Source organism: Myxine glutinosa, chromosome 5 (genome assembly GCF_964187855.1).
Source record: "Myxine glutinosa chromosome 5, kmMyxGlut1.1, whole genome shotgun sequence".
NCBI lineage: Eukaryota > Metazoa > Chordata > Myxini > Myxiniformes > Myxinidae > Myxine > Myxine glutinosa.
In genome coordinates this window covers 161,254,672-161,271,201 of record NC_136265.1, presented here as the reverse complement: position 1 = coordinate 161,271,201, position 16,530 = coordinate 161,254,672, and the positions used below count along the sequence as shown (strand labels likewise).

Genomic DNA, 16,530 nt, shown 5'->3' with positions numbered 1-16,530 from the left:
TCACAAAAACAATTCACACATCTCCTATTACTCATATCAGATTTCTTGATACATTTAAATTCATGGCAAGTCCATTGGCTAACTTGGTTCAAAATCTAAAAGAGTTTCCATGTCTTTCAGAGTATTTTTCAGATAAAGATTTTCTAACACAAAAGGGAATTTACCCCTATGACTATATGGACTCATTTGAGAGATTCAATGAAACACAACTTCCTTTAAAAGAAAATTTCGATAACAAATTAAACAACAGTCATATATCTGATAAAGATTATGTACACGCACAAAATGTTTGGGAAAAATATAACATCAAGAATCTTGGTGAGTATCACGATTTGTATCTCAAAACTGATGTGCTTTTATTGGCCGATGTATTTGAAGCCTTTAGATCTGTTTGTCGCACTGGATATGGATTGGATCCTGCTCACTACTACACAGCACCTGGATTGGCTTGGAGCGCGATGTTGAAAATGACAAAACAAGATTTGGATTTGCTAACCGATGTCGATATGCTTTTGATGATTGAAAAGGCAAAAAGAGGTGGAATTTCACAAGTATGCTCGAGCAGATACGCAAAAGCAAATAACAAATATCTTCCAAATTATGATTCAACGAAAGAGAGTTCTTACTTGATGTACTATGACGCAAACAACTTGTATGGCTGGCTGGGCAATGTCTCAAGCTCTTCCTTATGGGAGACTAAGATGGGTAAAGGAAAAAGACTACACAAAGGTTTTACAAGATGTATGTATCTCTACACAAAAAGAATTGGATGATTCAAAGGTTGGTTATTATTTTGAGGTCGATTTAAAATATCCTGAAGAACTTCATATCAAACATAAAGATCTTCCATTTGCTTGTGAGAAAGAAAGTCCAAAGAAAGAATGGTTGAGTGATTATCAACGATCGTTTGATATAGGTGAATCAACAGAAAAATTACTTACTACATTATATAACAAGAAAAATTATGTACTACACCAAAGAAATTTGCGACAATATTTATCAAAAGGTCTAAGAGTAGAGAAGATCCACAGGGTTCTAAAGTTCAATCAAAGTCATTGGTTAAAGGGGTACATTGATTTTAATACACAAAGAAGAACAGAGTCAAAAACAGATTTTGAGAAAGACTTTTATAAATTGATGAATAATGCGGTCTTTGGTAAGACCATGGAGAATGTGAGGAAAAGACAAAATATCAGACTAGCAACATCTTGGGAACAAGCATCAAAATTAATTAATAGACCGAGTTTTACTAGAGCTGAGGTCTTTACTGAGAACTTTTGTGCGATCCATTTGGTTAAAGAGAGTATTGAAATGGACAAACCTATTTACATTGGAACATCAATTCTTGACTTGTCAAAGTCATTAATGTATGATTACTTTTATATTAATCTAAAATCAAAGTATAAGGATAATGTGTCATTGTTGTATATGGATACTGATAGTTTTATTTTGAAAATTAATACTGATGATGTTTATTCAGACATGAAAAAGGACATTAATATCTATGATACAAGTAATTACAGTCCAGAGAGTGAGTTGTTCTCTTCTAAAAATAAAAAGGTGATTGGAAAGTTCCAAGGATGAATTGGGAGGAAATGTTATGAGTGAATTTGTGGGATTGAGGTCGAAGGCTTATGCTTATAAATACATTGTGAATAACGTTGAAAAGACTGATAAGAAGTTAAAAGGTGTAAAGAAAAATGTCATTAAAGAAACAATAAACTTTAAGGATTATTATAACTGTTTAACAACAAAGAAAGAAGAGTTTAGAAAGATTAATGGAATAAGAAGTTATAAACATCAATTATATTCAGAAGAGGTGAATAAGAAAGCATTGGGGGCTTTTGATGATAAGAGGTTTATTTTAGAAAATGGAATTGATAGTCTCCCTTATGGTTATATAAGTATATAAGTGATAAGATATATAAGTGATAAGATATATATAAGTGATAAGATATATATAAGTGATAAGTTAAAAAGGGGGGTTAGGGATTTTAACGGGCTACCACCACCTTTTTTCTATTATATAAATGATAGAACCAAGTATCAACCAGACTAAAGAGTGGAGGTGTAATCAACCTTGGTATATAAATGGAAAACATAACGAATGTGAAAAATATCAGATTCAAGAGGTTGAGAGAATCACTGGTCAGAAGGTTCTCAAGACGGATAAACGTATTCATTTGTTAAGTGGGGTAATGGAGGGCGGGAAGAAAAATATATTAGAGTGGAGTGAGAACATTAATGGTTATCAATCGGATAATAAATATTATAATTTTAAAATGGTATGTGGGAGAGGAGGAGGTCAAACAAGAACCCTCCGTGAAACATACCACTTTATACTTTCACAACAAAAGGTTAAGGAACCTGTATACTTTATAAATATACTTGATGGGGATGAGTTCTATAGGAGAATGGAACTCTTAAAAAAGTTAGAAAGAGATAATATATTTATAGGCTCATTAGTAGAGTGGTCTAAGTAACTACATTAAGGGGCTAGTGGGGGGAATAGGGTAAAAATTACATGGAAGTGAGAATGATCATAGGTTCATAAGGCTAGAAGGATTATAGGTTCATAAAGGAAGAAAATCATAGGTTCATAAGGCGAGAAGGATCATAGGTTCATAAGGTGAGAAGGATTATAGGTTCATAAGGCGAGAAGGATTATAGGTTCATAAGGTGAGAAGGATTATAGGTTCATAGAGGGAGAAATAGAGGTGTTTATGATTTTTTTAAAAGACAAGGGGGTAAATGACATTAGATAGGGATTTTCCATGTTAAACGGAGGTGTCGCAGAAGCAACATTTATCACCTACTGGTGCAGCAAAGGAAAAGGATTTCTCGCCAAACGACTTAGTTCCACTTGGTGGAATTAGTGGAATTATTCCACTTAGTGGAATTATTCATTCAACAACACTCAAAGGAATTTTAAAGGAATTAAAAAATAAAACTATATTCCCCATGGCTAGTCGATCATATGTATGAAGTTTAGCATCGATCTGTTAAGCAGTTCTGGAGAAGAGGATTCTTTAACGTTTTCATTTTCATTCGAATATGGCCACCAGACCATGTGACCAATGATGTCAAAAATTTAATTCTCTATTCACACCGGGTCAGATATATGAAGTTTCAGATTTTTGGGATTCGAATTTTGATTCAATCAATAATGAATGGAATACTTCACCGATGACATCATCGTTATCATGCTATACACTACCGGTCAAAAGTTTTAGAACACCTCAATTTTTTCAGTTTTTGTTGAAATTTACGCAGTTTAATGTCTCAATGTACTCTGAAATTAAGCATAGAACAAATAAACAATTGGAGATAAAAATGAAATCATAGAATCATTTTGTTTAACAACATTTAATTTGCATGTTTGACTCGGCAAAGTAGCCACCTTTTGCAGATATAACCGCCGAACACACTCGTGGCATTCTTTCTACAATGGAAATCAAATATTGTTCGGGAAGTTCTTCCCAACACTGTTGCAGAAGTTCCCACAAATGTGTTGCACTTGTAGGTTGCTTTGCTTTCACCCTTCTGTCCAGTTCATCCCAAACCAGCTCGATGGGGTTTAAGTCTGGAGACTGTGCTAACCCCAGCACATTCCTCGATTTGAAGCCTACTGTCTTGTTGTTTTCCTCGAAGGTGGTTTTGACATAGCCTGGAGGTGTGTTTAGGGTCATTATCTTGCTGTAGGATGAACCCCTGACCATCTAGGCGTATACCAGAGGGTATTGCATGGTGCTGCAAAATGCTGTGGTAGCCCTTTTGGTTCAGGGTGCCAGTCACTCTGTGCAAGTCGCCGACTCTGGATCCAGCAAAAGAGCCCCAGACCATCACGCTTCCTCCTCCATGTTTGGCAGTTGGTGTCACACATTGAGGAACCATCCTTTCGCCTACTCGACGGCGTACAAAAACCTTGCGTGATGAACCAAAGATTTCAAATTTTGATTAATCGGTCCATAAGACCTTCTTCCAGTCTTCAGTAGTCCACTGGCGGTGCTTCATGGCCCAGGCAAGCCTCTTTTTCTTATTTTGCCATCTGAAGAGAAACTGCTATGAATAGAGACAACCAAACAGACCGATTCCTCAGCTATTCTTAATGCTAATCTTATCACGAGCAAACTCGATTCAGGAACACAAGATGCAAAAGAGAATGAATGAAAATGTAAGCTGTGTATGGATCTTTCCTGTGAAGTGCTGAGAGATGCAGCACAGGCTGGACTTGAGATGCCCAAGTGCAGCAGGGCCAAAGTCTAGCGTCACTCCGCAGTATCCGCGGCTCTGGCGAAGCTTTCTGCTTTTCCCATGTGCTGGGTTGTGCTTGTGGTGTGTCAGGCTGAATAACTTTGCCCAAGGCTTTGTGTGCCTATAACTGTGCGTTTTGCTCTATGGGGGGTTCCCAGGATGTCCTGGTGTGTGTGCGCATCACCTTGGGGTTTCCAGGATGTCCTGGTGTGTGTGCATCACTTTGGGGTTCCCAGGATGTCCTGGTGTGTGTGTGTCGCTGCCTTTTTACACGCAGCAATCTGATGCCTCCACCCACCCGACACCCCCTCCCCCCCCCCGACTCCTCACTCTCCTCACTCCTCACCCCTCGGCTGTGCTGCATGGGTCTCGCGAATGTGCTCTCACAGCAGTGAGATACCACAAGTGGGAGAACTGAAGCGGACATTTGTAAAACCAGTGCAAGGCTTAAACTAGCACACGTGGTCACGCCATGTTTAAGTGCAATGAAAGGATAATGGTTTAAGGATCACAAGAATGGAAGATGGGGAGAAGAAACAGACAAGAGGGTGGGGAATCACAGAGAAGCTAACCAGAGATTGGGGCGATGCTAAATGGGGTTTACAAACACTTACCTCACTCATTAAGATATAACTGATGAATAATAATTAATCCCTCATCAACTCCACTCCTCCTCCCAAGACATTTTCCTAACTATAATATGTAGATGGCTCTTCGGGTGGCAATCCGATTACCAAAAAAATTACAATAACTCTTCCGTAAACTATGCGTCCCAACTGGCAGCATTAGTAGGTGGAAAACCCAACATGTCCTCCACGAAGAGAAGGCGAGCTATCTCAGGCACCCTGAAGAAATTACAAAGTCCTGATCTACAGGGAGGGTTGGGGGTGGGGAGGGGGGAGGGGGTCACAGCATCAGCGTCACTGTAACATCTCTGCAAGAACCGATGCTTACGGCGACAACAACTCTTCAGCAATATATTTCTGTTGTGGCTGCAAGAACTATACGACAAACTCCCCTCACCTTGCAATGGTTGCTGTAGAAATATGGCAATTGGGGCTGCAGAAAAGAGGGTGAAAGGGAAACATAAAAACGAGATGAGAAGGTTAATATTACTGATATCACATGTCGAAAACATAATATAAAAAATAACAAAACAAAAGAACCCACCAACAATGATTGTGCAAATCACAAGGTGCAGGAGGTAAGCAAATACCAGTCAGGAAGTAATATTGCTGGTATATAGATGGGAAGGGACAACTGGTGAGAATGAGGAGCTCTGGTGAAAGTAGAGGTACCTCTGGATCTCCAGGTGCTGGAGCCTGCTCTCCAGCTGCCTAAGTACGTCGATGCGCCGGCTGCATTGGCTGCAGTAAGAGGTGAAAGCCACAGGACCTCTGGGCAGAAGACCCAGCCAGTGGCGAGACGAGTGGCTGGGACTAGCAGCAGGAAGCAAAGCCCCGCGAAAGGAAAAGAAAGACCATTTGCAGATGTAAGAGGATAGAAAGCAAAAGAGATCACCGCTGCTTTGAATAAAATATATTGACGATTGCATGCACATAAAAGCAAAGCCCATTTTCCCATCGCAGCGAAGTCATCCTGAGCTGGTCAAAAAAAAAAGAAAAAGAAAGGAAATTGCATCGATCCCTTTGTTTGAAATTCAGAAGCAATGCACAACGCGACCGAACAATTTGAAATAGGTAATCAAAAAATAAAACCATCTGATGCGGGAGAGTTGATCACCTTGATGGTAAGGAAGCCACGTGTTCTTCGAGGAATTCCCGTACATGTGGAGACCGGTCCAGTTCTGGTTGACCACTCGCAAACTCTGACTCCGTACTCTCGCCGTAGTCTTCAAATTGCTCCTCTCCAGGCTCAGCACACAGCAGGCCCATTGCGCCGTGGCGGGGAGTCCTGCAAGTGGATGCAGAAGACAGTTTCTAGTCTAAAGGACTGCACACCTTGATTATTTCCATTTAACCCCTCTTCCCCCTCCTCTTCCCCTTCCCACCCCCACCTGCAGCCTAAAACTGGTATTTCACACCAAATTATCAAGGTTGAAGATAACCAAAAGTGCACCAGAATAGGAAACACGTTCTCGAATTTACAAATTCCAAATTAATCGTGGGCCGCCCCTTAACCCTATCATTTAAACCACACGAGGCCTTTACAGCTGCTGCAGAAAGGATGAAAATTAAAAACTTCGGCCTCAAATTACCGCAGCCAAAACGGGGAATTGCTTTATTTCCCCACGTCACCCTCATCGCAAATGGGCACAGACTGGGTTTGGCAATTACAACATTTCAGGGAGAACAGGAAGACCGCTCTCCCATTCAGATCCAGATCCAACGCAATTATATAGTGATGACAGAAGTGAATGAGACGAACTCGTAAGCATAATAATTGTTGCGGCTATGCAGATTACCCATCATTGTTGAAAACGTTATAAAAAGATTTTTTTTTTTTAAAGGAGAAAATTGACAACAGCTTGAGGACCAATATCACACAGAAAACACGGACTATCGTTCCATTAAATCGCAGTCGACCACAGAGTCATGAACATAACAGACTCACCCTGAGTCTCTTAGCAACGTACCCCTTCCATCGCTCGGAAAGTCGAGGACTGCTGAACCCGCTTTCTCGATCTTCGCTGCCCACTCCTGATGTGCAATCCGACACAAGCCCGACCTCCATCAGCCCAGAGCCGTCGGCTCCAAGACCTAGGCCCGAGCTCGTACGTTCCCCATCTTCTTCGCATTGTCCCAAAGCTGCGCATTCGCCCGCATCGATATCACCACCCGTGTTTCCACCTTGGACTCCATCATCCCCACCCCTTTGTGAAACATCCTGTTCATCCATAACAAATGAAGCATCGAGCCGAAAGTCCAGGTCCAGAAGGCATTCGGAGTGTGGATCTGTCGTTGATGTGCCACCAACAGGAGTGGACGCAAACGTGGACACTTTTGGTGAAATGTTCATCAAGTCCGCTGTCAGGATGGTAAGGCCTGGTACTGTGCTTTGACTCATGGTTGTTAAAATTCCACCGTGTTTAACATTGGTATTAGATGACGAAAATTCCTCCTCGTAGTCTCCTTCTCCCTCTACCCTGTCCATCCCGGCTTCCCCTTCAGTGAGGAGGTTTTCTGAGCCGTGAAAGCCATAGTCTGATCCCTGTGGATGGCAAAGGAGTCCAAAGTTTGTCTTTCAACCCCTTTCACTCTTACCTTATCTCTCCCTTGCATCATATCTCTCGTTTCAGGACCTTTGTCTTGAAGCAGAGAGATACAGACAAGGAACACATACAAATAAAACAGAACAAGAGACAGAAAGCATACAAATAATCTTCCCATGCCCGCATAAATACTCAAGCGCAAGCAAGTCACGTGGCGTAGATTAACAGACATTCCAGTTCAAATCCGATTGTAGACATCACAGACAGAATTCTCCATACTTACCTGCTCGTGTTAATATCAGGAATATTAGTTCCACAGGAACACAACTCAGTGCCTCTCCCCTTAGTTGTCAAAACATTGGCTTTCCCTCCCCCTCTAACACTTATCCACAATACCTCCACCACCACCACCACCTCCCAAAGAGCCTCTCGTCAAAAACACCAACAATAATCCTTGTTGGAATGTGAAACAAAAGCGAACTTCAAAACAAAACTAACATTCCGCAAGTTAAATGTTGTTCAACGTGTTGCACCATCTTAAACTGTTTCCCACCTCACTCTTGTATGTGCTCAGATCTGCGAGCAGGAAGGACCCGGAGTTCAGATTGAAGATCAACTGGTGACCTTTGCTTTAAAAAAAAAAAACTACCCACTTTCTTTTACACCATCTGCCGGTCACTGTGATTAAACTACCAATACTGTATAATGCTTGCACAGATTACCAGTACAAGCGCACTCACTCGCACGAGTAGAGCACTCACTCAAACTAACGAAACTCGCGTATTGGGTGGAGCGTCCAACCTGAAGTCTGGGAGGTCGGCGGTCGATCCTCAGCAGAGTCATACCAAAGACTAAAAACGAGACGTGCTGCTTCGTTACTTGACATTCAGCATTTAAAAAGGATACAGCATGGACAAAGCAACCATAGGTTGGCAACTGTTGCACCTGCAGCATAAGCCTAAAGGCCTCCTCCTGCTTTGAAATCCCTCATTATTATTAGTCCCCTACCGGTGTACACTGGAGGGGACTATAGGTTTGCATGCCGTCCCTCCGTCCGTCAGTCCGTCAGTCCGTCAGTCCGTCAGTCCGTCAGTCCGTCAGTCCATCAGCCCGTCAGCCCGTCAGCCCGTCACGCAAAGAACAGTTTTCCGGCCTTTTTTTCTAAACGCTTAATGCTAATGATTTCAATCTTGGCACATGGTTTCCTCATGATAAGTTACAGATCAAGTTCGAACCTCACGACGTTTCGATCATTTTTGACAAAGTTATGGCACTTTGAACTTTGGGAATTCTGATAATTCTGATGATCCTTAACTCAGTGCCATTTTAAGTTTTAATTTCCTTTAAAAAAGATTTTCTCTGCAATAATAGGACCGATTGAGATCAAATTTTCACCGTAGGAGGGACTCGGTCTGTAGAATATTTTAATGGTAATTATGACGTCACAGGTCATGTGGTTCGGCCGCCATATTGTTTTTCGTGAAAACACAAAAACCCCTTTTTCTCTGCAATGGCTGAACAGATCGAGGCCAAACTTTGCAGGCAGAATCGCATACCCATGACGAACAAAAAAGTCAGCGAGCATGACGTCATGTGTTACATGGTTTCAGAGTTATGACGTTTTTAAGCATGAACCTTTAAAACCGAGCTCCTCCCTCATTTTTGATCCAATTGAGGGGAAACTTCACAGATCTGTTCAGCATGTCAGTCTACTAAAATGTCCTTTTGGAATTTGCGATAGGGCACGTGGTTTGGCAGATATCGTTAATTAAACGAAAATATTTTAAAAATGGATATCTCTTGTTTATTCTAGAGTTCTCCTCAAGGCGCACCACGCGCCCTCAGCCTCGTCTCGCGAACGTCAACAGCGCGACACAGCGCGCGCTTTCGGGAGGGGCGGAGCCAATCCGAACAACATATATATGCACATCGATCATTGATCGTGAACCGGAAAATATAATAAATTAATGATATTTAGCGACTCGAAAGGTTCTTTATCAATAACGTATTTTCTCGTGCTTCTGCTGACCTGTCTGCAAGGTGTATAAATCGAAGTCCCGAGTGCGAATCACAGGTGAGCCCGTCCTGAGGTAATTAGCGATTGGGAACGATTCAGAACCTGCGGGTAAATAACCCTTGGTAATTTCCCCAACAGTTTTCCGGACGACAGACTGCCGGTTGGGGACATGTATTGCAGCGCAATACTCAGAATGCTTGTGATTATTATTTTATTTTAACTTCCTATCGCACCACCAAGTGCAAACTTTCATCTGATCGCCATCTCCAGAACCAATCGCTTGCCAGTAAATCGTTTCAGTTAAAACTGCGTGCCAAATGTTCGGGGACAACGTGGGCCTTCGGATGAGCTTTGAAACCGTGTTTTTACTTCCCCTTGTAAGGACAGAGGTTTTTGAACGAACACTTTTGACTCCGCTTTCTCCATTGCACTTTCACCCATAAATGCTTGCCTCGCTTTCAAAGTCTCTCCGCAGTTCTTCCTGGCCACAAAAATGCTCCAAAATACCTTTTTCCCCTCCTGCGCACAAAACACAAACAGGACGATGAGTCATCGGTAAAAAGGAACGTTTTGTGTACGTTTCGAAACACAAGGATAACATTGACATCACCGTCAAAAACCGATACTTCGCTACACGAACCAAACGAATCAACAATCGTTAAACAAACATCTCAGCCTGTACAAGTTAGTGGAAAGGATCGGAAGAAACTTGCACATGAAGGTCAATTCAATAAAATGGCATTGGCAATAAAAATGACACTTTATTATAGACTCGGCGGTGTAATGGTTCGAGCTGAGTCTCAGAGTCTGAGTGGTTGGCGGTTCAAACCCAGTCCGAGTTTTACCAAAGGCTTTAAAAAAATGGTACGTGCTGCTTACTTGCTCGATGTTGAGCAGTTAACAGGTTAAAAGCACAGACAATCCCCATAGGTTGGCATCCATATGGAGGAGGAAGTGCCCCGCTGAGTGCGGTGAGAAAAGTGGAGCCATTGTTGTGACGTCACTGGTACCCACAGTATCCTGAAAGTGATGGCACTCCCCCCCCCAAGTTCAGTGTCTGTTTGTCCCGTCTAACGGCCCTGCATCGTGTCTCGTGTATTCGTCTGAACGTCCATGTGTGGGTAACAGCTGCACTACGAGCCTTAGATCCTGTTAAAGATAATAATCACAAAAACGTGCTGTTTACAGAAGCACTAGACCTGGAAGCAGATACGTTATCGGGTTTGTTTGCTCCCACTTTTCAGACATGACATGGGTTCATGGGATCGCACTGGTGTAGAGTAAACAAAAACATTACACCCGGTACACCGTACACATACCGGCCTTCATGGCACTGATCCCTCGGCAGAAGTGATTGAAAGAGACCCGACCGACACCCTGCGGATCGAGGAAACCAGCCAGCTGCTGGACCTGCAACAAATGTGACAAACACGTATATACGCTGACCGACTGCACACTTGGGATGCACCGTCCTCGGTCTGCTTACAATAATTTATGGATGATCATAATCAAATGGTATTTATTTTTCCATAAAAGTACACCTGATTGCGTTTGAACTCTCTTTGGGAATTTAGGACTATTTCTCTTTTTTTAATGCTTTGAAATATTGATTTAGAAGGTTCTACTGGCTAAGTGCTGGAATTTTATATGCCAGAACTATTCCAGTTTCTGTTTTAAAATTTACCCTTCGCCTCACCAGATGTAACATGGAGCCATCTATAAATTACATATGCAAACCTCATGCCATCTGAAGGGGGGGGGGGGGGGGAGGTGGGGGTGCTGGTTGAAAAATTAAGAGAAATTAAACGAGTTAGTATGAGGAAACGTAAAGAATAGGGAGAAGAAAGAAGTGCAGAAAAGTTAGGAGAAAACTTCAAAGAGCGAATATGGTTGGGATTAGGTGAGATTGAACAAAGGTGGATGTGTACAAGTGGATACCGAGTCACAATTGCATGTACTGTACGTGGTTTCCAAGACAATGTGGTGTTAAATTCCAAAAAGAACCTTCATGAATTTTGTCACTTACAGCTTTTTGTAGATCTATAAAGATGTTTAGGTACACACTTGTGAAACTTTATGAGGGGCCATATATTTATTACGTAAGCATTGAAGAGACGGTGCTCAAAACCGTCTCGCTCGTTTGAGCGAATTAAAATTGAGGGGTAAAGATTAAAAAGAGGATGATGATGTAGGGGAGGAAGGAGGGAGACGTCAGGGTTGTGAAGGGAAAAGGGATTTGGAGGAGACGGGAGTAAAATATAGAAATAATAATTAGAGAGTTCATAGAACACTTTACCCCACGCCATGTCAGAAAGAAAAGGACATGGGCGGGGTCTGTGAGCGGCAAATTTGATTGGTCGAGATGACATAAAATGCCGTAATATTTTGTCCAACTATTGCTAAACTGGAGGGTTTTGATAGTGCCAAAAAGGGGAAAAGTCATAGAAAAAAAAAAAATTCAGAGGTTTACCGCCATTGACGCAGCTTATTTTACACCACCTTACTTAACACATAACATTAGTTATTCATGCCTGTTGCTTGTGGCCTTTATGACGTCCTTAAGCATAGTACGTTTCCTGTTTGGAGCGATTTCCAATTTTGTTTGGCTGCCAGACATGCATGCAGAGTAAAAAAAATAAAAAATTCCTGTCTTGGCACATGCGCTCGGGACAAAAGATCGATCCACTGTACAATTTGCTAAATTCATAAGGAAAGTATTGCTAAACTGCAGGTTCATGCTCTGATTAATGTTCAAAATGTAACATTCAATTGAATTGAAGGAGTTCCTCGATCATAAAATGACGTTTGTTTACAGACAGACAAAGTAAACCGATTGCTTAATCTTCTTTGTGTCGCTTCGCACAAGCACGCAGGTAATAGAGATTCTTGGAGCAAAAGGTGGTGGAGAGTAAAAATGTCAGCCAAACTTACGTAGGAAATAAACTGTTCTATTAGACCCCTACCCGGTGAAAGGTTTGCTCTCTCTCTCTCTGTCTGTCTGTCTGTCTGCCTGTCTGCCTGTCTGTCTGTGTCTGTGCATCCATCCGTCTGTCTGTCTGTCTGCCTGCCCATCCACCCATTCGTCTGTATGTCTGCCCATCCATCCATCGACCTGGCTGTCTGTCCGTCCGTCTGACCATCCATCCATCCTTCTGTCCGCCCGTCCATCTGTCTGTCTGCCCATCCATCCGTCCATCCATCTGTCTGCCCATCCATCTGTCTGCCCATCCGTCCATCCATCTGTCTGCCCATCCGCCCATCCATCTGTCTGCCCATCCGTCCATCCATCCATCCATCTCTCGTCCGTCCATCCATCTCTCGTCCGTCCATCCATCCGCCTGTCCAGACGTCCATCCGTCTGTCTGTGTCTGCCCATCCGTCCATCCATCCATCTGTGTCTGCCCATCCATCTATCGTCCGTCCTTTTGTTCGTCCATCCATCCATCCGTCTATCCATCTGTCTGCCCATCCGTCCATCCATCTGCCCATCCGTCCATCCATCTCTCGTCCGTCCATCCATCCGCCTGTCCAGACGTCCATCCGTCTGTCTGTGTCTGCTCATCCGTCCATCCATCTGTGTCTGCCCATCCATCTATCGTCCGTCCTTTTGTTCGTCCATCCATCCATCTGTCCAGACGTCCATCCGTCCGTCCGTCCGTCTGTCCACCCCACCTGTGGTTTGCTTTACTTTTTCCCCCCTTACCCTTTAACATATTTAACTAAAACTTGGTAGGGGACATGCATTGCAAATGCAAAGCAATTCTCCCTCTTGTTATTGCAACTAAAAGCCGTTATTATCACATTGGCGTTTATAATAATTTTCACCACTTCCAAAATCGATCAAAATTCAGAAAAAAATCAACGATAATTTAATTGCAAGTGTACCTGTCCTTCAAACTTCAGGACACTTTTCGTGAAAGAAAATAACGAGCTACATATATATGTCCCATACCCAAGCGTACGTAATACGTAAGCGTACGTAATATATAGATGGCTCGGGATTTCAATCCCCACGTTCAAATTTTGTCCTTTAATCACAATTCTAATCAAACTGAGGAGGGATGGGGGCACGAATTAGTAGCAAGTTCGTGGACATCCTTCAATGGTGAATGAAAGAACAAGCAAAGCAGCACGAAAACACGCATGGGGGATCCGAGGTGATTAGGAAAAGAACCTGCAGGTGAGGAGGTTTATATGAAGCATGGGGTCGCTCACCTCGTCGCCTTGGCCGAAGAAACGCGCTGCCAGAGCGAGGAAGTGCTCCGTCCGGATGAACCCGTCGCCGTTTTCATCACAAAAATCGAAAACATCGCGAAGTCTCCGACTGGACCCGCCGGGAGCGGCGGCCGCGTCCCCCATGGCGATGAAATGGCGGGAACGAGCGGGGACAATGCGTTCGGGCGATGGACGCTGTTATCCTGAGGGGGGGGGGATCTTCGGGAGAATATAGTGTAGGGGTCGACGGTTGCTCAGACAATTAGGGATTGATATACGAATGGGGGATTCGAGAGAAATCCCGTGAAAGGAAATTTCATTGACGATGTAATTTAACGTGCAGGTCCAGGTCCAGGTGTGCAAATGTGATGAACGAAAAAATGAGGAGCGATGAAGGAACGAATAATAAAACGTTCAACGAGGAGTCCAGAGTGGATTGAGGGCCTCCGATGATAAATACAGTACAACAAACTGCGGCGAATGAATGAGTTGGTGTGATGGGATTGATAGTCTAATTGAACGATTTTTAAAAAGCCAGGACATCCATTAATAGAGCAGAGATATTTGAAACGCTTCGTGGAATCATTTTGTGAAAGATAATGATGATGTTAGAGATGATGTTTATCCAGGATTGGAATCCCTGCGTGGACCAGGGAGAGGGACGTGGAGATCCCGATGGGGAGGGTGGTCACAAAAATGGACGAGGACCAAACGATGAATGAGTTAAACGACACAGGTGTAACGATGGGAGGATGGATTCGAACGTTCGACTCGAAATACGTCGCTCAGGATCGATCGGAGACCGGAGGACGATCCGCTCGTTGTGCAGGACGGGCGGTCGGACGGCCGGCTCAATGGAACGAGACGAACCTCCAAGACGAAGACAGAAAAGGACAAGGGATCGACGAGAAGGCGATTAGACGCGACGCCATCGCTTGGCGTCGCCAGTGACGCAACCACGTGGTCGTGACGTCACGTTGCGTGGCAGCCCGATGATTCGATCGCCGTTACTCCCTCCGTAAACAAAATCATGCACAAAAATTAATATTGTCATTGCTATGGCAATAAAACCCAGCGATACAATCGTAATTATCATTTAAAAAGCAACAGCTGATTGATTGGCTAATCATCACGCAATCATTTAATTAGATTATTTTGGAAAGACAAATTTTATGGGACGTTTTTTTTTGTCCGATGCAAATTCCGAATCGTTCAAAATAGGTTATTACGCTTTTGCTTTGGTTCGACGCATTCCGGTCCAAATGACATCACGACATGCACGTTGGGTGCAGCATCGCAGTGCATGCGGATCATGAATATTGTCGCGTGACTACCCTTGGTGAACACAGCAGGGTAACACGGATGACCAAACGAGCTTAATCCGAGGCGTTCAGTCAAAATTATAGCGGAGGATACGCGTGGGACAGGTGGGGGTGGGGAGGGGGAACTGAAGAGTTTACCTGTTCGGATCCCAACGGCAGTCTTCAGCCTGTAATAAAAACTCAAACCAAACGGAATTAAAATGTACAAAAATAAACAGGTTTATTAAAGACAATGCCGGTAACAAAGAAACGCACGATAAAACTAAACTCCTAAATTGAGGGACCCTCCTCACAGACTCAGTACACAGAATAAGGGAAATATAATGATATAAAAATAAAAGGTTATCTATGGCACTTAGCTCAACTCGACTGGTGCCTCTCGCCAGGAATCGTCAACGATCGTCTCGGGCCTTGGCGGGGGAATGCGCTCGCTCTTCCGCACAGCCCGTGGGTGGAAAAACCAGGTCTCGCTGTGCGTCTCGCTCACTCCTGGCTCCGTGCGCAACGCGAACGGGAGTTGCCGCGCAGCTCTTCGTTCTTCCTTGGGGAAAACGTCACTCATTTCACGGCTCTTCCGCCTCTTCACGACCACTAGCAAGATCTCGGAACACGGCCGCCCACGTTGAATCCTCCTCGCGCAAGATAGCAAAATGCAACCATCCACAATAGATGCAGAATGAGAAGGCGCAAGAGCAAGAAGGAACGTCGACACATGACTGTCCACTATCGCATCCAGAAGCGAGAGAGATAAATGCCAACTGCACGCAATCAAACCAGAAGCAGAGAGAGAAAACATCCGCCAGCGAGTTCCTTTATCGTTCAGGTTCTGACGTCATTTTTCCTTCCTACTTTACCAATCAGCAAATTCCATCTTATCAGTCCTTTCTATCAATCAAAACCCCGACCAATCACTGCTCTTCGGGGCGTGGCTCTCGGCCTGCCGATCCTGTATCCTCTTACCAAGTCGGGGTAATCAGCAGTAGCGCTCAATGTCATGGCTTCCGGTAGGTTTTTAATTAGGGTGTTTAAATGTGCGATTTCTTACAAGGTGTGTGTGCTGCGTATGTCACAAGGAACAAATGAATAATTAAAGAGGCAATTACATAGTGGATTAAATACCCATAAACCCTCGCTAATTAACAAGCCCCAATCCTCTGATGGGGACGAAGATACAAGCTTACACGAGAGTCCGGTCTACACAAATTTCCATACTTATGGTACATCGAGGTTACTTCTTCTTCACGGCAGTCGGAGCACACTATATACATTCTACCTGGTCTACAGTATCACTATCCCCCACAAACATAACAGCCCCCCCTGGAACCGTAGCCCCCCACAAGGTTCATTGCAGGCGCTACCATCCCAGTCTTAACACTTATCGACTCGTACTTAATTAGCCTATGAAATAAATCAGGAGGGCTATGGGAAGCGAGCCGTAGCTACTTACCTATTCTCCTTATCGTTCTACCCCCTTAAGCAATAATTCATATTTAAAATATTATTGCGCGGACCCTTCTGGTTAAGACCAGGGACCAGAACGCGGGTGGACC

At 43.5% G+C, this 16,530-nt stretch overlaps 1 protein-coding gene across 3 annotated transcripts in view; it reads right to left on the bottom strand.

Annotated features, from left to right (window-relative positions):
- RAB11FIP4 (RAB11 family interacting protein 4) overlaps window positions 1–15,053 on the bottom strand; it is a 41,517-nt gene extending 26,464 nt beyond the window's left edge. Inside the window, exons 1-7 of one of the 3 annotated variants that reach the window (XM_068115801.2) lie at window positions 13,659–15,053; window positions 10,763–10,853; window positions 9,895–9,962; window positions 6,851–7,425; window positions 5,998–6,168; window positions 5,553–5,693; window positions 5,278–5,313 (exon numbers count right to left, since the gene is read on the bottom strand). In XM_068115801.2, coding sequence (XP_067971902.2) covers window positions 5,278–5,313; window positions 5,553–5,693; window positions 5,998–6,168; window positions 6,851–7,425; window positions 9,895–9,962; window positions 10,763–10,853; window positions 13,659–13,802 — 1,226 coding nt within the window. In that variant the 5' untranslated portion in view covers window positions 13,803–15,053. Of the gene's footprint in view, window positions 1–5,277; window positions 5,314–5,552; window positions 5,694–5,997; window positions 6,169–6,850; window positions 7,426–9,894; window positions 9,963–10,322; window positions 10,387–10,762; window positions 10,854–13,658 lie in introns of those variants that run through there. The other 2 variants (XM_068115802.2, XM_068115803.2) reach the window with 2 other exon arrangements.
- Window positions 15,054–16,530: the final 1,477 nt, after the last annotated feature.